The sequence below is a fragment of the Bos indicus genome, chromosome 15 (assembly GCF_029378745.1).
Source record: "Bos indicus isolate NIAB-ARS_2022 breed Sahiwal x Tharparkar chromosome 15, NIAB-ARS_B.indTharparkar_mat_pri_1.0, whole genome shotgun sequence".
NCBI classification, from domain to species: Eukaryota; Metazoa; Chordata; class Mammalia; order Artiodactyla; family Bovidae; genus Bos; species Bos indicus.
Window position 1 is genome coordinate 42,435,801 of NC_091774.1, and position 23,843 is coordinate 42,459,643.

The 23,843-nt window shown below is 44.1% G+C and overlaps 1 protein-coding gene across 7 annotated transcripts in view; it reads left to right on the forward strand.

Annotated features, from left to right (window-relative positions):
- The window catches only part of IRAG1 (inositol 1,4,5-triphosphate receptor associated 1), a 125,956-nt gene that overhangs the window by 79,985 nt on the left and 22,128 nt on the right, over nt 1-23,843 (forward strand). For all 7 annotated transcript variants that reach the window (XM_070803678.1, XM_019975371.2, XM_019975370.2 and 4 more), the window contains 6 exons: nt 2,676-2,799; nt 11,802-11,832; nt 14,178-14,318; nt 14,777-14,908; nt 17,269-17,410; nt 23,436-23,485. In XM_070803678.1, coding sequence (XP_070659779.1) covers nt 2,676-2,799; nt 11,802-11,832; nt 14,178-14,318; nt 14,777-14,908; nt 17,269-17,410; nt 23,436-23,485 — 620 coding nt within the window. The remainder of the gene's footprint in view (nt 1-2,675; nt 2,800-11,801; nt 11,833-14,177; nt 14,319-14,776; nt 14,909-17,268; nt 17,411-23,435; nt 23,486-23,843) is intronic.

Consider the following 23,843-nt stretch of genomic DNA (forward strand, 5'->3'; position numbering starts at 1 on the left):
ACTCTTCTGCCAGAGAAAGGAAGGAAAAGACAGGCAAAATTCAAAGAGTTTGGCCACTCTGCTATTTCTCAGAAGTGCAGGATGGGTGGGTTGATTTTCAGCTGGGGTTTTCCATGTGTCTTCTGCCACTCACTCCATCAGTGGGACTTGTTTGATTTATTTTCTCATGTATCTTCCTTTCTGGTAAATCCCTTTATATTGTTTGAGATTATCAGCTGGTAGAATACCATGCTGTCATTCTGCTTTTCCTTTCTTTTCCTCGCCTCCTCAGTATGAAAAACAAACAGCCGCACAGGCAATTTTTCATCTTCTTGGAGTGTTGTTTGGTGGTGTGGAGATCTTTCTACTCCAGAGAAACTTTCTGAACACCTCTTCATCTGCCCACTCACCCCTTGGTCCTGTTCTCTTCTGGCTCTGTAGTCACAAAAGTGACTACAAGAGTTTATCACAACCTTACCACTACCTCTGATATCTTCCTCTCAGGACTGATTCTTTGAGGGAGGAAGAAAGGGTTAACAAGGTTGGGAGCTCTACATTTATTTCTAGGAAATTTTTTCTCTGACCATTATTTTTAAAGATTATTATCATTTCCTGTATTGAGAGTTGTGATATATTTTTAGTTGACTTAAAAATTTTGTGTTGGCATTGTTGTCAGTTTGGTTGCAATCAGGAGGGTGGCTGGTTCTGAGAGCCACTTGTTCTAGGACCACCATTTTAAAAAATAATATTTACTTATTTATTTGGCTGTGTCAGTTCTTAGTTGCAGCATGCAGGATCTTTGATCTTCACTATGGCATGTGAGATCTTTAGTTGACGCGTGTGGGGTCTCTTTCCCTGATCAGGGATCGAACCTGGGACCCCTGCATTGGAAACCCAGAGTCTTAGCCACTGGACCACCAGGGAAATCCCATGGGATCACTCTTAAGACAGCCATTTTAATGGGTGGGGTTCTACCTAGGGGACTTTTCCAGGCAAAAAACCCCCTCATATGACTTCACTATGATGATTAGACCTTGTATAATTCTATCAATCCTACAGATTTCCTCAGGAGCCCAGTTCTTCATTATCTCTCTGCTGGGTGAAGTGGGGATACATAAAGGCAGAGTGAGGCCAAAGGCACCACAAGGTTTGCCCTCTGTCACGTGGAAATGTCAGAGAGCAGTGCCAGGGCAGAACTCAAGAGGTGACAGGTAGCTAAGAGAAGTAGCTACCTGATATGAGTAGAATCTCAGATCCCAAGAAGGATTGCTGGCTGCCGTGGCTCTGATAGATGGTTCTCCAGACTTTGCTGGATGCCTTGAGGGCCAGGAACATCATCAACACTGTTCAGTTGTTGGAAGGATCTAAGTATGTAAACATTCTTCACCTAGAGCCAAAGTATACCTAATCATCTCACCACGTGATCTCACTTGAGGAGGCTTCTAATTCATGACTCCCAATCTTAGCTCCATTTAGCTGGCTACCACAACCTTGCCCACAGTCCTGATCGCAGGCCTTGACTATAGTTCTAGAAATCTGCTGGGCCCAAATCCATGAAAGATGGTAAGGGATGGATAACTATAAAGTCCTGCAATGGAAAGTAAGCATTGTATGAGACATAGATATTTGATTTAGCTCAAGTAAAAGAGATTTGAGACTTTTAATTTGAAGTGTGCTATGAGCCCATAGGGCACAGCAAGTCTATGCCAAATGAATAACTGAGGTCAATGCAAAGGACATTGCCAACATGCTCCAGAGATAAGAGTTTGATGGAGGACATTGGAGCCTCTGGGGTAGCAACAACCAGAATGTAGGGGCATGGGATGTATCTAGAGGCCACGCTGAACAGTTGGGAAAATGGAGAAAGGAAGCTTTGGAGCTGTCTGTGAACATGAGAAAAATTTGTGGCAAAGAGAACACTTGGCTTATTGTTTCTGCCTTCAGAGCACAGACCAAGGAAGGTTAGGAGATATTTGGGGGAAAAAAAAATTTTTATTGGTCCTGAGGCAACTCAGGACAACTAACTCAGAGGCAACTATTTCAGAGGTCCACAAAAGATCAAAGATCTAATGACCTTAGCTTTACTCTGGAAAAACCCTGTTTCTACTCCTATCTGTGGGAATATGGAAGCAAATTCTTATTTCTAAGTGGGACACAGATGATAGAATTCACTTGAGGAAGATTAGTTGGGCAGCCAGCCTCCTGAGAAGTCTGCCAAAGAGAGGGGACTTTTCTAAACATTATAGCCTACGAGCCAACCAGCTTCCAATTGCCAAAAACCAATCTCAGACCCCAGACAAAGGAGACTGCTTGGTACTGTGGGGAGCGGTGGGAAGAACAGAGAACTTGGTGCAGATAAAACTGTTTATAGTCCATGCCATTTACCAGTTCTGTGACTGTAAGCAAGTTACTGGGTTGGTCAAAGGGTTTGTTTGGATATACCCAAATGAACTTTTTGGCCAACACAATATTAATCTTGCTGAGTCTTGGTTTACCCTCCTGTAAAATGGGATGATTAAAGTCTAGCTCATTGGATTATTGCGAGGATAAAATAACAATCATGAAGCCCCTGGCATATAACCAAGCTCTAATAAATGTTAAAGTTCTTCCTTACCCCCTGAAGCAAATTGCCAAGAATATTACTGTGATTTCAAACAGACATTTTATAAGTTAAATACTTTTTTCTGTTTTTCCAGGACACCCTTCTGAACTCTCCTCAGCTATTGAGGAAGAAGAGTCAAAGGGCGGGCTGGATGTCATGCCCAATATTTCTGATGTGCTGCTTCGCAAACTGCGGGTCCACAAGTCCCTCCCTGGAAGGTAAAATCAGGGCGTGGGCTGCACAAGAGCCCACACTGGGGGGCCCCTGTGTTCGATTCTGGATGGAACACAAGAGCACCAGACTTGAGCTTTGACCCCAGAAAGGCCAAAGTCCAATAGTCCAGGCAGGGCTAATGCACCCAAAACAAAGGGAATAATAAAGGGCCACGTGAGGTGGTTCCAACTCAGCAAGTAAGGTTCATAAGTGATGCAAACAACGCCATCGAGAAAGTGGAGAGACAAACCACAGAACAGGAGGAAATATTTGCAAAGCATGTATATGATAAGGGGTTTCTTTCTATAATATATAAAGAACTTATAATTCAATAACACAACATTTGTTAAATTTTAAAAATAATTTAAAATTTTTTATTGAAATATAGTTGTACAATATTATATAAGTTACATATATACAGTATAATGACTCACAATTTAAAAAGGTTGTACTTCATTTATAGTCATCATAAAATACTGACTATATTCCCTGTTTTTGTACAATATATCTTTACAGCCTTTTTTTTTTTTTTTAACTATAGTTTGTACCTCTTAATCCCATATTCCTATATTGCCCTTCTTCCTTCCTCTTTCCCTCTCCCCTACTGGTAACCCATATCTGTAAGTCTGTTTCTTTTTTGTTGTATTTACTAGCTTGATGTACTTTTTCAGATTCCACAAAAGTGAGATCATAAAATGTTTGTCTTTCTCTGTCTGACTTATTTTACCTAGCATGATGCCCTCCGAGTCCATCCGTATTGCTGCAAATGGCAAAATTTCAATTTCATTTTTTATGGCTGAGTAGTATTGACAACTAATATCTTTAAGTGGACAGAAGATTTAAATAGACATTTCTTCAAAGAATGTGTATGAGGGGTCAATGAACACATGAAAGTATGCTCAGCATCATTAGTCATTCAGTTCAGTCACTTAGTCATATTTGACTCTCTCTGATCGCATGGACTGCAGCACACCAGGCTTCCCTGTCCATCACTAACTCCCGGAGCTTGCCCAAACTCATGTCCATCAAGTCGACGATGCCATCCAACCATCGCATCCTCTGTCATCCCCTCCTCATCCTGCCTTCAATCTTTCCCAGCTTCAGGGTCTTTTCAAATGAGTCAGCTCTTCGCATCAAGTGACCAAAATATTGGAGCTTTAGCATCAGTCCTTCCAATGAATATTCAGGACTGATTTCCTTTAGGATGGACTGGTTGGATTTCTTTGCAGTCCAAGGGACTCTCAAGAGTCTTCTCCAACACCACAGTTCAAAAGCATCAATTCTTTGACGCTCAGCTTTCTTTATGGTCCAACTCTCACATCCATACATGACTGCTGGAAAAAATATAGCCTTGACTAGATGGACTTTTGTTGGTAAAGTAATGTCTCTGCTTTTTAGTATGCTGTCTAGGTTTGTCATAGTTTTTCTTCCAGGGAGCAAGCATCTTTTAATTTCATGGCTGCAGTCACCATCTGCACTGATTTTGGAGACCAAGAAAATAGTCTGTCAGTCTTTCCATTGTTTCCCCATCTATTTGCCATGAAGTGATGGGACCAGACACCATGATCTTAGTTTTCTGAATGTTGAGTTTTAAGCCAGCTTTTTCACTCTCCTCTTTCACTTTCATCAAGAGCCTTTTTAGTTCCTCTTCGCTTTCTGCCATAAGGGTGGTATCATCTGCATTATCTGAGGTTGTTGCTTTCTCTCCCAGCAGTCTTGATTTCAGCTTGTGCTTTATCCAGTCTGGCATTTTGCATGATTTACTCTGCATATAAGTTAAATAAGTAGGTAGACAATACACAGCCTTGACGTACTCCTTTCCCAATTTGGAACCAGTCCGTCGTTCCATGTTCTGGTTCTAACTGTTGCTTCTTGACCTGCACACAGATTTCTCAAGAGGCAGGTAAGGTGGTCTGGTATTCCCATCTCTTAAAGAATTTTACACAGTTTGCTGTGATCCATACAGTCAAAGGTTTTAGTATAGTTAATGAAGCAGAGGTAGATGATTTTCTGAAATTCTCTTGCTTTTTCTATGATCCAACGGATGTTGGCAATTTGATCTCTGGTTCCTCTGCCTTTACTAAATCCAACTTGAACACCTGGAATTTCTCAATTCAAGTACTGTTGAAGCCTAGCTTGGAGAATTTTGAGCATTACTTTGCTAACGTGTGAAATGAGTACAATTGTGTGGTAGTTTGAACATTGCTTGGCATTGCCTTTCTTTGGGATTGAAATGAAAACTAATCTTTTCCAGTCTTGTGGCCACTGCTGAGTTTTCCAAATTTACTGGCATGTTGAGTGCAGCACTTTCACACCATCATCTCTGAGGATTTGAAATAGCTCAGCTGGAATTCCATCACCTCCACTAGCTTTCTTTGTAGTGATGCTCCCTAAGGCCTACTTGACTTCACATTCCAGGATGTCTGGTTCTAGGTGAGTGATCACACCATCGTGGTTATCTGGGTCATTAAGATCTTTTTTGTATAGGTCTTCTGTGTATTCTTGCCACCTGTTCTCAATATCTTCTGCTTCTGTTAGGTCCATACTGTTCTTTCCTTTATTGTGCCCATCTTTACATAAAATGTTCCCCTTGTATCTCTAATTTTCTTAAAGAGATCTCTAGTCTTTCCCATTCTATTGTTTTCCTCTATTTCTTTGCATTGATCACTGAGGAAGGCTTTCTCATCTCTCCTTGCTGTTCTTTGGAACTCTGCATTCAGATGGATATATCTTTCCTTTTCTCCTTTGCCTTTTGTTTCTCTTCTTTTCTCAGCTATTTGTAAGGCCTCCTCAGACAATGATTTTGCATTTTTTGTACTTCTTGTTGGGGATGGTTTTGATCACCACCTCCTGTACAGTGTTCTGAACCTTGGTCCATAGTTCTTCAGGCACTCTATGTATCAGATCTAATCCCTTGAATCTATTTGTCACTTCCACTGTATAATTGTAGGGATTTGATTTAGGTCATACCTGAATGGTCTACTGGTTTTCTGTACTTCAGTTTCAAGCCTGAATTTTGCAATAAGGAGTTCATGATCTGAGCCACAGTCAGCTCCTGGTCTTGTTTTTGCTGACTGTGGAGAGCTTCTCCATCTTTGGTTACAGAGAATATAATCGATATGATTTCAGTATTGACCATCTGGTGATGTCCATGTGTAGAGTCGTCTCTTGTGTTGTTGGAAGAGGGTGTTTGCTGTGATCAGGCAAAACTCTGTCAGCCTTTGCCTTACTTCATTTTGTATTCCAAGGCCAAACTTTCCTGTTATTCCAGGTACCTCTTGACTTCCTACTTTTGCATTCCAGTCCCCTATGATAAAAAGGACATCTTTTTCTGGTGTTAGTTCTAGAAGGTCTTGTAGGTCTTCTGCGGGGAGCGAGCTCCGCCTCTGGCAAAGGTCATGAGGAAGGAGGCTTGGCATACGCAAAGGCGGGATCAAGCCTCAGGAGTCTCCCTGGAAATTCTCGAGCAATCTACCCCCAAAACCAGAGTCTGCCTACTTTCTGCTTTGTGCTTTCACCTACACCTCTGACTTTACGGGGGGCTGTCCCCCACTACCTCTCTGAAAAAAGTTAGCTTACAGCTCCAGTTAATAATTCCTGGGTGTGACAGTGTTTAACCTACAAACTCCTTTGGAAATCCTCTAGCCTGCCTGAATAGGTTTTTCCGGCCACATGTGATTGTTCAGAGCCTCCCAACTGTGAGAGGCAGGAGATGTTCTAAACTGTCTAAACACAGATTCTTTTGAGTAGTTAAAAGACTGATTAGAAATTGTATTGGTGAAGGGATTTTCACTTGTTGGGCCAATGTTTGCTGCTAAATTTCCATATCCCTTACCTGCTGTGTCCCTGGCAGTGTATTGATTCATATAATTGGTGTAAGTAGTAGCTTTAATGTTTGTAACCTGGGACCCTTGAGTTAATTCTTTTTCTTGTTATAGCCCACCACACCTTTGCTCTGTAGGAATGCAACTTTATCTAATGCTTTTGGAGGGTGGCTCCTGACCAATCACCTTTAGAGAAAAATAAGTTTTCTGAAGAAAAGGTCTTAAAATGTTAACAGGCCTCCGGGCCAGAAGATGATGCAAATCACCTAAGCTTTTGCATATGATAAGTTTGCAGGAAGAAAGCCTGGTTTGCTGCAAGACTCTACCCCTTCCCCCATTATCCTCTGTGCATAACTTAAGGTATAAAAACTACTTTGGAAAATAAAGTGCGGGCCTTGTTCACCAAAACTTGGTCTCACCATGTCGTTCTTTCTCTTACCTTCTGGCTGAATTATTCAGCCTCTCTTCTCCACTGAATTTCCTCACTGAGCTATCCTTATTTCAGCCTCTTTTCTTCACTGAATTTTCCTACTGAGCTATCCTCATTCTATTACTCTTTATATCCTTAATTAACATTTAATTAAGCAATTGTTTCCTGATCTTCGCCTACGCCGTCTCTCCTTCGAATACCCTGGATCAGCCGGGGCTGGTCCCCGGCAGTCTTCATAGAACCTTTCAACTTCAGCTTCTTCAGCATTAGTGGTTGGGGCATAGACTTAGATCACGGTGATATTGAAAGGTTTGCCCTGGAAACAGATCATTCTGTCATTTTTGAGATTGTACCCAAGTACTGCATTTAGGACTCTTTTGTTGCCTATGAGGGCTGCTCCATTTCTTCCAAGGGATTCTTGCCCACGGTAGTAGATATAATGATCTTCTGAATTAAATTCGCCCATTTCAGTCCATTTTAGTCGACTGATTCCTAAAATATTGATGTTCACTCTTGCCATCTCCTGTTTGACCACTTCCAATTTACCTTGATTCATGGACCTAACATTCCAGGTTCCTATGCAATATTGTTCCTTACAGCATCTGACTTTGCTTCCATCACCAATCACAACCACAACTGGGTGTTGTTTTTGCTTTGGCTCAGCCTCTTCATTCTTTCTGGAGTTATTTCTCCACTCTTCTCCAGTAGCATATTGGGCACCTACCAACCTGAGGAGTTCATCTTTCAGCGTCATACCTTATTTGACGTTTCACAATGCTAATAGGGTTCTCAAGGTAAGAATACTGACGTTGTTTGCCATTCCCTTCCCCCCGTGGACCACGTCTTGTCAGAACTCTCCGCCATGACCCGTCCGTCTTGGGTGGCCCTACATAGTTTCATGGCTCATAGTTTCATTAAGTTAGACAAGGCTGTGATCCAAGTGATCAGTTTGGTTAGTTTTCTATAACTGCAGTTTCCATTCTGTCTGTCTCTGATGGATAAGGATAAGAGGTTTGTGGAAACTTCCTGATGGTAGGGACTGGCTGTGGGGGAATCCTGGTCTTGCTCTGATGGGAAGGGCCATACTAAGTAAATCTTTAACCCAATTTTCTGTTGATGGGTGGGGCTGTGTTCTCTCCCTGTAGTTTGGCCTGAGGCCAAACCAGGATTGGGGGTCCTCCTTCAAAAGGACTTATGCCAGGACTGTTGTATTCAGTGCCCCGACCCCACGGAAGGCCACTATCTACCCATGCCTCCAATGGAGACTCCTGGACACTCATAGGCAAGTCTGGCTCAGTCTCTTGTGGGGTCATTGCTCCAGTTTGTGGGTTTGTCTGCTCGGTGGCTCTATGGTGGGGCTCACAAGCCAGGCTTCCCAGGTCTGCTGCTGCCAGAGTCCCTGTCCCCGCAGCAGGCCTCCGCTGACCTGTGCCTCCACAGGAGACACTCATACACTCAAAGGCAAGTCTGGCTCAGTCTCTTGTGGGGTCCCTGGGTCCTGGCATGCACAAGGTTTTGTTTGAGCCCTCTGAGCATCTCTGGAAGGTATGGGCTTTGATTCTAAATGTGGTTTTTCCCCTCCTACCCTTGTCGAGGCTTCTCCTTTGCCCTTGGATGTGGGGTCTTTTTTGGGTAGGCTCCAATATTCTCCTGTCAATGGCTGTTCAGCAGTTAGCTGAAATTTTGGAGTTCTCAGAGGAGAGGATGAGCGCACGTCCTTCTACTCTGCCATCTTTAAGGTGCCTGCCTTTCCTCATCTTTTAGTCATTAGGGAAATGCAAATTCAGATGGTTTATCATGAATAATAACTTCATTGAATGATTTATCATTTATCATAAATGAGATATAATTTTAAATCTCTAGAATAGTTATAATAGAAAACATGTGCTGTGCTATGTTTAGTCGCTCAGTTGTGTCCAACTTTTTGCGACCCCATGGACTGCAGACCTCCAGGCTCCTCTGTCCATGGAGATTTTCCAGGAAAGAATACTGGAGTGGGTTGCCATGCCCTCCTCCGGGGGATTTTCCCAACCCAGGAATCGAACCCAGGTCTCCCATATTGCAGGCCAATTCCTTACGGACTGTGCCACCAGGGAAGCCCAATAAAAAGTTGGGCAATAGCAAATGTTGGTGAGGATGTGGAAGAATTGAAATTCTCAGTAAAATGGTACAGCCAATTTGAATAACAATTCCTTGAAAAGTTAAACGTACAGTTATCATCAGTTCAGTTCATTCACTCAGTCGTGTCCGACTCTTTGCGACCCCATAAATTGCAGCACACCAGGCCTCCCTGTCCATCACCAACTCCCGGAGTTCACCCAAACTCATGTCCATTGAGTCAGTGATGCCATCCAGCCATCTCATCCTCTGTTGTCCCCTTCTCCTCCTGCCCCCAATCCCTCCCAGCCTCAGAGTCTTTTCCAATGAGTCAACTCTTCGCATGAGGTGGCCAAAGTAGCCCAGCAATTCCACTCCTATATATATAGCAGAGATGAAAATATGTGCCCACACAAAAACTGGAATGTGAATGTTCAATAACAAGTATTTTTCATAATACCTAAAAATGGAAACAAACCAAATGCCTATCAACTAATAAACAGAGAAGTAAAATCTGATATATCCATAGAATAGAATACTATTCAGCCATAAAAATGAAGTATTTGTATATGCTACCAGGTGGATAAACCTTGAAAACATTATGGTAAGTGAAAGAAGTCAGTCAGTATTGTATGACTCCATTTATATGAGATATCCAGGATAGGGACATCCATAGAGACAAAGGAGATTAGCGGTTGTCTAGGGCTCAGGATGGGGGTTGGGAGAGTGACTGCTAATTGGTTCAGAGTTCCTTTTGGGGATGATTAAAAAGTTCTAAGGTTGACTGTAATGATGTTTGTACAATTCTATGAATTACAAATGTAAGAGAATGAAAAAAAGGGAAGAACAGTAGATGCAAAGGCCGCGGGGCCACATGAGATAAGTGTGTTTGAAGACGAAACAGCCTTCAAGGCTGAGAAAGAGAGTCTGGTAGGGGACAGTTCACAGAGGCCCTTGATTTTATTCTAAGGCCTCTTAAGGCAGTTTGAATTCTGAGGCACACAATGATATCCAAACTGGTCTCCTCATACGTCGCCACCTTTTTGGAGGGTAATGGCTTTGCCCCCTTGCCTGCCGGTGACAGTTCATGAGGTAGAGCACTCTGCTTTGGGAGCTGGCCTTGTCATGCAGTTTCTTTACCTAAACCACACCTCCCTGAGCCCTCAAGGCCTTGTACATTAAAAAAAAAAGTTTTCTATAGCAAAAAGAAAAGCAGCCAATGAGTAATCAAGGTTGAAAAATAAATTTGGTTAATAATTGATGAAAACATGTAATTTTCACATAATGTCCAAACAAAGTCAAGAGTCAAAGGTAAGCTCAATGAGTTTTGTTGCACCATATAAGCAAGACATGCATGCTCTATAGGAGAGTTGAGATTGTTGGCTGGCCCCCAGAGGAAAGGGCCTGACGGATGGGGTTGTGGCAAGAATTGCAAGCATCCAACATCTTTGCAGTTGTTTATCTCATGCTCTGTACTCTGCTGACTGGATGGCCATGGGGTCTTGTTGTCTCATCCTGACAGGAAGGTTCTCATAGTCCCTTGTCAGGGGTGAGAACCAGCCCCTTGCAGAGACTGCTGACCCCTACCTTTGCTCTCAGGGTCTCTCCGCACCCGTCAAAGGGAGGAAGCTGTGTTTCCTGAGAGCCTTATCGATGACACACTGTGTTGCCAAGTCCTGTGACGCCGGTGGGACTCCTCGTCCTCCCCAGCACAGGAAAGGGCCCGTGTGTTGTTTACGTTGTCCAGGTTTCTGAGCTGGGCTAGCTGTAGTCACCAGCCAGAGCGGTGTCCGCGCGAGCGTGCAGAGTGGAGGGTGCTTGCTGGGGAAACCACGCCCTCTGCACCAGCTGGGACTCTCTCTCCTGATCTGATTCCAGCCATCAGAGGAGGCCCTTGGTAGGGAGAAGAGCTCTGGCCACTCTTTCCTGCCATTCATTCTCTGGCTCACATGCGCCCTCATCACAGTCCTCAGGGGCAAGAGAAGGGCCAGGCTTTACAGACCTGAGCAGCCCCGGAAAGATGACAATGGATGTTCAGATGTATACAACTCATAAATTGTATAGCTTGTGTATTCTCTCATTAAGACTTCACAACACGCCTGTTAGTCATAGTAATAATCAACACTCCTGAGTGCCCACCACGTGTAGACATCACATGTATATACACAGATGTACCATACACGTATATACATACATATATGTGCTTGTATACGTATATACACATAAACAACTGTGTAGATGTCACATATGTATGAATATAAGCCCGCATATATATGCATGTATTGTACATATATATTTACATACATACATGTATTCCTTATAAGACTCCTGCAAGATAGATATTATTCCCATTTTATAGATGAGCAAACTTAGATTAAAGAGCTCACCCAAAGTCACCGTTAGTGGAGGCACTTGTAGAGCACTGAGCCCAGAATCTAATATTTTCCAGCACACTTCCTCTGTAGGAGTCAGCGTCCGGGCAGTCTCTCGCAGGTTATAGAACTCACGCAAAGTGCACCCTGCGTCTTCTCCATCTCGCCAGCCCTGCTTACTCCAATTCCTGGAAACACCTGGTCTGCTGGTTGGCCAAAGGTACCTTTGGGTTTATTTCGTGGATTGGACAAAGTTCATTTCTGTGTCTTTTTCTTTTTCACAGTGCCCCTCCACTCACTGAAAAGGAAGTCGAGGTAAGTAATTCTAGTGCTTTATGAAATTGAGTACTTGGGCATGAGTGGCTTTATTCAAAACATTCCCTTCTCCAGCCTCTGCTCCTGACATTTTCACACAAACATGAGAACGAGTGACCATGGAGGAAATATGGGCACTGTGATCAGACCAACTGAACCAGCCATCCCGCCTCCCCCACCCTAGTTAATGAAGATTTTAACAACTTTGGTCAGGGATAAGAAGGTAATTGGCAGTCCCACATTTCTTCAAAGATTGTTTTCTTTAAAAGCATGACTTAAGTACACAAAGTCAGCTGGGAGGCTGCAGAGTGAATCAAATTTATTTTTTAAATTATTAAAATAGGATCAGATTTCATGTTTCAAACTTTGGAAGATGAAGGTGCTTTCCTTCTAAGTGTTTCAGATATAAGGAAGCCAGTTCAGCCATGGTGAGAGACTGTGGGGGCAGCTCTCTCACCTCGACTGATCCCCCCCAGGGCCTCCTCATCTTTGTAGAGACGCTGTCCCACTGGGGGCGGCGAGAGAGCTGAGAGGCATTTCATTCTGGTGAAGGGGTAGATGGACAAAGAGAATGCATCGGAGGGGAGACAGTGAGGACCTCCAACACCAGCAGCAGTTTGTTTCCATGACAATTTTATGTCGATGCTGACAGAAGGAAGGGAGCAGGAACATAGATGATTCCAGAATTTCTTTTCACTTTGGGTTAGGAGGATGGAAGGTTTTACAATCTTATAGCATGGTTTACCCCTGATAACAAGAAAGTGAACATACCCTTCCTGAGACTCAGTGGACCACATAAGCAGAGAGAGAGACAACGTGAAATACTGGCACAGATAGTAACAATTGCCTGGCACACAGACAGGGCACTTACAGCCCGTGACACACACATGTCCATGCTTTCAACTGACCCGCTCATCAGCTCTGAGAAACAGGTAGAGTAGGAAGCAGAACAAAGGAGGAAACTAAGGGATTAAATGACTCATCTGAGATCCCAGACCCAGTGCTTCGCAGAACCAACATTTGGATCCTCGTCTTCTGACTGAATTTAGGGCACTTTATATTGCACTGCCTTTAAAGGGGATAACCCAGGTATAGAGAACAAAACTTTGACCATTACTAATAAACTTGATTGAGGTTTGGGCAGGGCAGAAAATCCCCACCCACTCACATTGGTGGAGATGGCCATGGGTGGTTTGGTTAACAGCGTGCTCCTGTCCTCCGTGTGTTCTGACACAATCCGTGGTCAGCACAGTGAAAGGAGCACGGGCTTTGCAATCAGAGAGTCTGAGGCTGAATCCTGTCTCTGCTACTCCCCTGTGGCTCATTGAGCCAGTTAATGACCTCTCTTGGTGTCCGTCTCTTTACCCATAAAGTGGACACAGCAGTTCCTGACACAGAATGTGGTTGAGGGATGAAATGAGCTAAAGTGCATGAAAGTCCTGGCAGTGCTGGCGCAGAGCAGACGTTTGCTACAGAGAAGATTTCGATGTTGCTCTCATCATCTTATTGAGTAGCTCAGGGTTTTCGGTTCTCCATCTGGAGATGTCTACCCACCGTGGACCATGTTACATGAACCTCAGACGCTCAGGCAGAATCAGCTCACCCGAGGGTGGAAATCTGCTACCACTTGATGCGGGCAAGGCACATGAAGGCCATTGTTTACTTCCTGTGTGGAGTCCATCTGTCTGTCTCTCCTCTCCAGAAGTTTCCTACTAGCCCAGGAATTCCATGTGTGATGAACCCCACCTCTCAAAGTTCATTCATGCAGGCTGCATTTTTGGCATGGAATACTCTTTCCAGAAAACTTCTAACAGAATCATACCTGGTTTTATTTAATCTCCTGGCAGCTTCTAAAAGCTGCTTTCAGGATTTGGTATATTCAGATAAGATGCTGATTGAAATGTGCTTTGGATCAGCAGGCTTACATCTCAAGTAGAGTTTCTTTAAATACAGTAGTTTCATGCGAAACCTCCAAAACTCACGTGCCATAAATCCTAGCATGAATCCACATTGCTTACACAGTCAGCTATGTTGGCCTGAGTTTATCTAAACCCAAATACAGGATGTTATTTTCTTGACATTTAGGAAAAAGCAAAGTGTTACTCTCTTATTGTTTATTAGTAAAATGCGTTTGGTCTTCTGGTCCTGGGAAGGAACTGTACGGACCTATTTCACCATCTTTTGTGCAGTTTGCTCCAAGAAGGGAGAGTTTCACTTGTACTTGGCTGCTTTGGGCGGGCTGATTCCATGAGACGATGTAAATGCTCATGCAAAAAACTCACCGGCAGCCTTGCTCCCTCCAGTACCTCCTCCTAGCGCTTCTTCCACATTCTTGTTCCCAACAGAACGTGTTTGTACAACTGTCCTTGGCCTTTAGAAATGACAGCTACACCCTGGAATCTAGAATTAACCAGGCAGAAAGGGAACGCAACCTGACAGAGGAAAACACAGAGAAGGAACTGGAAAACTTCAAAGCTTCCATTACGGTAATTGCAAAGCCTGACTGGAGAACCCTTGCAGGAGGGACTGTCCCCAGGGACTGGGCCAGGTGTCCTGCTTTTCATAGTCACCAAGAAGAGTCTCATGAAATGAGAAATGAGGCTGAGGCCCTGAGCCAAGCAGAAGCTTCCTCAGAGAGCTGAGACTGAGATCCTGAAGACCTGGTTACCTCAGGGCTGTGTGTAAGGCCTGCGAGCCCTCAGCAGCTTTTCAGGAAGGGGACTGGGTGACCTGGGATGGCAGAGGGAGCACCTTGGGGACAAGAGACCCGGATGTGATTGCCTTCCTCTGGGCTGGCCAGATATATAGTGTCCACACTGGGCTTCTTCAACCCCAGAAACAGCTGCAGCTGGTGGCCTACAGAGGCCCCTCCTCTCGGTCAGGACAGCACAAGTCAAGTCTTGGTCTGCGAGGACCCCAGGTGATGTTCCTTCTCCCTCCCCAGTCCTCAGCTTCCCTCTGGCACCACTGTGAGCACCGGGAGACCTACCAGAAGCTGCTGGAGGACATTGCTGTCCTGCACCGCCTGGCTGCCCGCCTCTCCAGCCGTGCCGAGATGGTGGGGGCCGTCCGCCAGGTGAGCTCTGCTCTGCCTCTTGTAACTGGGGCTGAGTGTAAGCGCTGACAACTGCAGACACCACCAACTGATGCCTTCCTGTGGGCCGGACATCCTATGTCCCCAATTGCGATTGTTTCAGAGTATTTTTGGCAGACCACTAAACTCTTGAGGTGCTCCCCCAGAAAAAACTTTTATGCCAGTGGTTAAGAACCCGCCTGTCAGTGCAGGAGATGTGAGAGATGATGGTTCAGTCCCTGGGTTGCGAAGATCTCCTGAAGGAGGGCATGGCAACCCACTCCAGTATTCTTGCCTGGAGAATCCTAAGGACAGAGGAGCCTGGCAGGCTACAATCCGTGGGGTCACAAAAAGTCAGACACAACTGAAGCAACTTAGCCTGCACGCATGGATACCTACTGCATGGGAACTGCTGCGTGCTACCTTTCTTGGAGATTTCTAATGCTTGTTGGCATAAAGGCTTTGAGAAGTCCTGTATGAAAAATCCTGTTTAACGTTACCTATGTATTTCTCAAATGTATTTGAGTAAAGAACCATCCCTTCCTTCTTTTTTTTCTCCCTATAAAATACCTACTCAATTCCCATGGAATTTAGTGTTTGGCAAAACATGCTTTAGGAAAACCCGCTTTGTTTCATTAATCCTCCCAGTAACCTTGGAAAGATATTCCTCAACAAAAATGTGAAGTCTCAGAAAGGTAATAACACAGTGATGGGCAAACCTGGGATGAAAGCCCAAGTGTGGCTCCCTTGCAGCCACTTTGAAGTCCTGAGTCACACAAGGTACTGCCCCAACCCATCGTGGTGTTGTGGGGCCAGATGGCCCGAGTTTCCATTCTGATTGTACCAGGGTTCACTGTGTGACCTTGGGTCAGTTAACAAGCTCTCTGAGCGCCAGCTGCTCCAAATGTAAAGTGCGGTGTCTGCCGTCCAAGGCTGCTGAGACACTTGTAAAGCCCCTGGATGTTGTTGTCACTGTTGCTGTTGCCATGGATCTGTGTACCATGTGTCCTGCCTCGTGGGTTGCATGACAGGGGTGTTCCTGGGGCCCAGCCCTGGGCGGTTCTCATAGAAAGAAAGAAGAACAAACCACAGGCCTGTCCCACCTATGTCCGTCCAGGGAAAAGTCACCCAACTTTCCTGAGTGGCAGCACCCAGAAAGCTCTTCCAGCTGGGAGCAGCACAGAGGGAGAGCTTTAGGGAAGTGACTGGTCTCGGCTCAGGGCTACGGGGACTTTGTCCAGGGTTTGGTCACTGAGCATGCCCCTCCACAGACAGGCAGGTTGTGGCTCTCTGAGGGATTGGAGAGGTGTCAGCAGAGAAGACTCTTCACTTTGCACAGTCCTTGTGAACGTGCTTCTCACTCCAGCCTTCAGCCTTCTCCAAGTGGCTTCCTTGTCTCAGTCCTCAGAGTCCTCTCTGGTTCCGATGGACTGGTTCAAGCACTTATCCTCATTTTCCTTGTTGCTCTAGCTGCCACTCATCTTGTTTCCTTTAGACCAGTCTCCATTGGTGGACTGATTATGACACGCCTTTAAGACATTCAGTGGCTCCCCTCTTCCTTCAGAATGAGTCCAAAGCACTCAGTTCAGCTCTAACTCACCTTTTCATCTTGTGAACAAACCCAACCATTTGCTGATTCCTATATAAGCAGGACGACCTGTGCTTTCTTGGCTTTCCAGACAGTTCTGGTATATGCCTATTGCCCCAGCACAATTCCTGATAAGTAAGTGAAAGTGACTCAGTTGTGTCTGACTCTTTGCAACCCCATGGACTATAGCCCGCCCTGCTCCTCTATCCATGGGATTCTCCAGGCAAGAATACTGGAGTGGATTGCTATTTCCTTCTCCAGGGGATCTTCCCAACCCAGGGATTGAAACTGGGTCTCCCGCATTAAAGGCAGATTCTTTACTGTCTGAGCCACCAGGGAAGCCCTCAATTCCTGAAGGCATCCTCTTTACTCTCCAAAGGATTCTGTCTGGAGGGGGAATCCTCACGTTGATACAAGCCTGGTAATGTCCTGCCTCTAGACTTTGGCTCTTGGAGTTCCCTGAATGCGAACTGTCTCTCACGCCCATAGCTACATGCCCAGATGCTGCCCATGCCCTACATCACTTCAGCCTGTTTCATGAAGCCTCCCCCAACCCATTCTTACAGGGAGGACTCTGTTCCTTCTCGTCTCCTGAGGCTTTATGGCTGGGCTTGTTCTTGTTCTCCTCGAGGGCAGGTGCCTGAGCCCCTGTTTCAGCTCACACCCCAGACAGCAAACTCTTAGAGTCATATCACTGTAACCTTTTGAATTCCACAGCCCAGATCCTGGCTCAGAGCAAGGAGGGCTGATGAGCTTTTCCTCTGCGTCCCTGCAGGAAAAACGCATGTCGAAAGCAACAGAAGTGATGATGCAGTATGTGGAGAACCTAAAGAGGACGTATGAGAAGGACCATGCAGAGCTCATGGAGTTTAAAAAACTTGCAAATCAAAATTCGAGCCGCAGCTGTGGCCCCTCTGGTAAGAAACTGGACTCCTGCCCACTGCCCCACCTTGGCCCTGTGATTATGGGTACCTGATGGATCCAGGCTAGGATCACACCTATGGGGCAGTCCCAGGGCCTATGTCAGGGTGAGCAAGGCTTGCTGCCCCACCCAATGCTGTCCACAGGGGCCTTGCAGCCACTGCTCCCGTGAGCCCCGGGGGCCTGGAACCAGAAAGCATGAACGGCCCCCAAGCAACTCCTGATAAAAATAACCAGAGAAGCTGACTAGTGATGCAGAGCCCTTAGGCTGCAAGAATTTAACCTCCTTTATGAGACTGACTGGTGGCTCAGCTGGTGGAGAGTCCTGGCTGCAATGCAGGAGACCTGGGTTTGATCCCTCTGTTGGGAAGATCCCCTGGAAAAGGGAAAGGCTACCCACTCCAGTATTCTGGCCTGGAGAATTCCATGGACTGTTTCATCCACTGGGTCACAGAGAGTCAGACACGACTGAGCAACTTGCACTTCACATGAGACTGCCAGACCCCAGACCTTAGAGGCTTTGTGCTGTGGGGTCCCCACTTTGGGCAGCACATGCTAAGGAATTTGCATTTTTATTCTGGAAAGCATTAGGGATCCAACCAAAGATTTTAATCAGGGAGTTTCCATCATCATATATAGTTTAGAAGATTCCCTCTGGCAATAGTGTGACAGTTACATCACTGGGATAAAGACAGAGACAGGGAAACCCACGAGCCGGCTATTACAGGAGTCCAGATAGAGGTGGAGTCTGGGCAGTGGGGGTGGAGTGAGAGCCTGGCTAAAGGATTGACTGCTAAGATAACCAGCAGAACTGTGGGCAAGACAAGTGCTTTAAAGAAAGACTTTTTTTTTTAAGTTCAGGACAGATTGCTATAGAACCACAGAGAGGCGCCACCTTATTTCACTTGATACTGAATTGCAGTGTTTTTTTTTTCATCTTTTATTGAAGTGTAGTTAATATACAATGTTGTGTTCATTACTGCTGTACAGCAAAGTGACTCAGTTTACATACGTACGCATATACATTCCTTTTCATCTTCTTTTCCACTATGGTTTACCACAGGATTTTGAATGTAGTTCCCTGTGCTATGCAGTAAGAGAGCTGCTATGTTTTAAAGTAAAAATAGGAGTTTTCCAGACTAGAGGGGGAAATGCATCACAGGTGGAGGAAACAGCATGTGCAAAGATGTGGAGGTTGGGGTGAGAAGACTCTGAAACAAACCATCTTCTGTTTGGTTGCGGTGTTGGAGTGGGACAGTGACAGGCTGAAGGTAAGACTTAGACCAGGCCACGTGCCAGGCCTTGAGAACAGTCTGGGTGTTTGCCCCACAGGCAATGAGACACCCGTGAGTTTACTCCAGCGGCCATAGTCAGATCTTATTTTTAGAACATTGCTCTGACTTCAGAGCGGATGATGTATTAGGAGTGGACGTTGAGGAGTGGAGAGATGCGTTTGGAGGCTTTGCCGCAGTCCACGGGGAGGAGGATGGTGCTTTGGGCCAGGATCTGTCCTTGGGAGCTGCCAGGGTTTGAGCTCTGGCTGATGAGGGTGGTGTTAGTAGGAGAAAACAGACCTTTTAGTGACAGGAATCCCTATGGAATGCAAACATCCGTATTACCAAGAGCAGGAGGAGGGAAAGTATAACAGATGGAGAAACCTTTATAAACAGGAGGTTTCACAAGTTTCCTGGGGAATATCAGTGATACTTCCCAGAGTCCGAAGGCAGCACACACTCACTCCAGACCGTCTGTTTTGGATCTTGGCAGCAAGGCTCCTGACCCACATGCATCTGGGCCTCTAACAAACATCTCTCTGTCAGAGTTGGAAGTTGGAGAAGCTGCCACCAAAGAAATCCTAACACGCAGGCTCTTGCACTGTTGTCCAGCAAGGTGCAGGGTCTCTTGCGTACCACGGAAGTTGGAGAAGCTGCCACCAAAGAAATCCTAACACGCAGGCTCTTGCATTGTTGTCCAGCAAGGTGCAGGGTCTCTTGCGTACCACCTTACCCACAATTTGTAGAATGAGCACAGTTGCCCATGAGTCTCATCCATTAGTTCTACAGACATTAACTGAGCACTGAGATGTGTGCCATGTGATACTGGACTAGAGAGGAGAAGGGTAGCCTGTGCCTGACCCAAGAGAGCTCCCAACCTGTGGTGAGGGCAGGGCAGGGAAAGTGGTGCCGTGACAGAAGCAAGCAGACTTTACGGGGCGCATGGCAGAGGCCCACGTTCAGCCTGGGGACACAAGAAAGTGCTTGCATTAAGACGGGAGGTAGCTGAGTGTTGAATGGTGAATGTGTGGTTTTCACAATCTGGTTCCACTCCACTGTTTTTCCAAGCTACACTTCAGTTTGGGCTGGTACAGAGGGGCCAGACGTGCCCGAGACCATTCCCTGATGGTGCTTGTTCCTTAAGCTTTTATATGACTTCTTTGTTACATATGTAATCTTTCTCTATGCCTGAGACTCTGAAGACTACAGGGCAAGAAAAATATCTCTGATTTCAAGAAAGGTGATACACATTCAAAAGAAAAATATAACATCTATTTTTTTCTGAATGTGAAACATGTCAGTTGTCTGCATTTTGGATTAAGGTAGATTTCCAGAAGTATAAATACTGGCTCAGGGGAAAGGAATATTTATAAGGCTCTTAAAGCAAATTATTTCCAAATAACCCATTGATATCTCCATTTAATGGGTAATAGTAATGCTCAATTTATCATACCATGGACAATCCTGTCTTTTTTTTTTTTTCTTTTTAAAAGTATTTTTGACTTTGAACCAATATTGTACCTCTTCTCATAGTTTTAATTTGTATTGCTTGACATTCATTTTCAAATGTTTGTTGGGCCTTCGTATTTCTACTTGTGTAAATTCTTTAATTCTTTGCCCCTCTTATGAGATTGGTATTTTATTAATTGCATTAACTTTTCATATACAAAGAATATTTTCTGGTACTGCTATTTTGGCTGACTAGAAAACTTGAAAATCCTTTGACTACAAATACTTAGAAATTTCTGCTGGATAAAGTGAATCAAACATTACCCAAAAGGAATAGCTGAATCCACAAGAAATACTCAGATACTAGAAAAGAAAAGAGAACTGAAACCAAGCTGACCCTGCAGTTTCCTTGAGGATAAGAGTCAGCCTCAGCTATCTGGACTCTGGGCTTTTGCACTCACGTGCAATCTGAGATGAGGCCTCAGAGACCCCATGGCAGGGAGCTGACTCTGAGCCTCCTATACAAAGTGAAGACTTTCCAAGGACTGCATCTTTGAAACAATCACCAAGTCACAATGGAACAAATCAAGGAAGTTTATCTGCTTCACCCTGGACTCTGATAGGAAAAAAACTTTCTCCTTCCTCATAGGAAAACTGCAAACCCACAAAGTACATGCTATAATAGAAGAGATGATGCAATATGCAGAGATTCTGAAAAGAACATCACAATGGTGCTGCTAGGAACACTATTGGAAATAAATATAAACCACTCTGGAGAGACACACCCTGTGCCCAGGAGACAAAGAATCCTCTAAATAAAACTTCACAGGAGATGAGTTGACAATATAAAATTATAAAATAAAACAGTCTACCATCAGTGAGAATCATCAGACACCCAAACAATAGGACTGTATCCTAAACACAGCAGATAATAAAGCAATCTTAAAATTTTGTTCAAGTTGTGTATAAAATTAGAGGCATAAAAGAACAAATAAAAAATATGAGAATAAAAATACAATTATAAAAAATATAATCCTAGATATGAGGAATAGAGGCATGAAAATTAAACACTCAGCTGTTTAGGAGTGGTAGTTACTTTTAGTTCAGCTGTTCGGTTGCTCAGTTGTGTACGACTTTTTGGTAGTCGGACCCTTTGGTAGCTCCTATAGTTGAAGCTGTTTCTCAGTATTCTCCTGGACACACTTCTCCATCCCCTTGAAGTTAGGTGAGCAATGTGATTTGGCATTAAATGTCAGTGGCAGGACATGTATCACATTTGAGCTGAGATCCCTAAGACTAGTATGCAGTTTTTCCTGTGTTTCCTTCCACCAGACATTGTAATCATCCCTGCTCCAGAATAGTAGAAGCTCCATCAGCCTGAGTCCTGAGTGAGGAAATGCAGAGCAGAGCCTGTTGCTGACTCATAAGCAGTGTAGCAAAAGCGAGTAATAAATCTTAGTTGTTATAAGCCACTGAGACTTTGTGGTGGTTTATTATTGTAGCATAACCTTGCTTATCCTGATTGGTGTAACATTTATATCAGATTAGGAATAGTTGAGGCAAAAAATTGTTAACCAGAATGCAGATTTGAGGAAGTCACCCACAATGTGGTTCAGAGGGATAAATTAATTTAAAATATGAAAGAAATGTTATAAGATATATGACATGGGATATAAAATAAAAAAAGATTTGAAATACACTTATTAGGATATACATCAGGAGAGAAAATATTCAAAGGAATTTCCCAGGAACTGAGGATTTTTCAGAACTAAAGAAAGACATGAATTGTTGCATTAAGAAAGTACAGAGAATCCCAAGCGAAAGAAAGAAAAACACATCAAAGAGAAACTTTATGGAACCCCAAGGGCAAAATGAAGATCTTAAAAATAACCAGAGAGAGAAGACAGATTATCCACAAAGGAGTGACAATTTCCACAACCAATACCGGTACCAGGAGACAACGAAGTCAAGTGTTGAAAGAGCTGAGAGAAAGTAACTGTTAACCTAGAGCTAATACGACCAACTAAACTGTCATGCAAGCTTAAGGGCTACGGAAAGACATTTTATGACAAAAACTGAGACAGTTTACCTCTCACAGCCCCTTACCAAAAGGACAATTAAAGAATGCACTTAAGGAAAAATAAAATGGAGATCGAAAGAAGGTTGAATGCAAGAAGAGATGGTAATCAGACATTTGTAAACATGTAAGTAAATCTAAACAACTAGCCACTATGTAAAACAGCAGTCACAATAATTTGAGATTACAAAAACCAAGTGAAGTAAAAATATTGAAAAACAGTAAGATTTGAAGGCACGTTCATCGTTTTAAGGACGATTCAGGAAGAATAGAGATCTTGATTCATTTAAATCTAAAGTCAAATAACATGTTAAAAATTTAAGGGGGCACACTAAAGATTACAACTAAAATATATAAATTCCAAATCAATTTAGGGAGGGGGCAGTTAGAATAAATTTGATTTATGAAGCAAGGTAATTAGAAAATACAAAATAAGGTGGTAGAAATATATCAATTGCAAGAAATATAAACAGTTTAGAACTGTTGGTTAATAGAAAACCTCAGATTAGATTAAGAAAATGTGTTTAATTATGTGCTTTTCAAGAGACACACCTAAAGTACATGAATGTGAGAAATAGACAGCCATACAAGCTGAAGCAAACTGAATTGAGCTGTCAAAAGCCTTTCTCTACGCATACTTGTGTTTTCTAGTGGCAGTATTATCCATGTGTGGTGCTAAATATTTAACACAAATTTTATCACTTAATATATGTACTAAGCAGAAGAAAATCTGAGTATGCTGGTTTCCTTTGTTCAAAATTATTTTGTAGATGACATTAAAATTACTGTTGTCAAGTTTCCACTTTTTATTGACACCACACCTTCCTTGCTCATAATTTCCTTGACTGTCCACACCTTGAATGAGCAAGATGATCCAGTAAACCCTGGTATTGCTACAAGGAATCCTCACACACTCACCAGGGCATAATCCAGAGATGGTACAGTGGTGTCACATGGAGACCAGAGGGGCAGGACCGAGACTTCTCATTGTGTCCAGAGGAGTTAGGATGAAGGTTCTGTCCCCTAGAAACCCTACTCTGCAGGTGACTGTCTCAAAGGGTCAAGTGTCAAAGTCAGTGACCTCGGCACCTCGGCCCTTGAGGCATCCCTTGAGGGTCAGTTCTGGTCCGTAGATACCTTGACTCAGTTTCTGTGATCTTCCTGCTGGAGCCTACTCTGAAAACTCATCTAGCTTCTCTCCTCTGTTTCCTCCTCCTGCAGAAGATGGAGTCCCTCGCACAGCGCGGTCCATGTCCCTTTCGCTGGGAAAGGTATGCATATTCAAGGAAAACTGGGGAGAGAAAGAAATTTCTACAGATTACCAGGAAATCATTCATTCTTGGATCCACAGGTGCCAGAGAACCTCTAGACAGAGTCTTTCATGCAGCTTCCCACACTTGATAGCTCATCCTCCAACCTTCTCTTGCTCATGGCTTCCCAGACTGTACCATCTCTTTAATGAACATGAAATGATGCACACACTTTGCTATTGTCATAGATAGTTTTCCTATGCTAGTCAGGTTTCATACACTGTACAATGACTAGAGGTCATTTTTGTTCCATTTCTTTAGGATCTGATTGATTAAAATCAGAATTGGGATTTCCCTGGCAGTCCATTGGTTGGGAAAC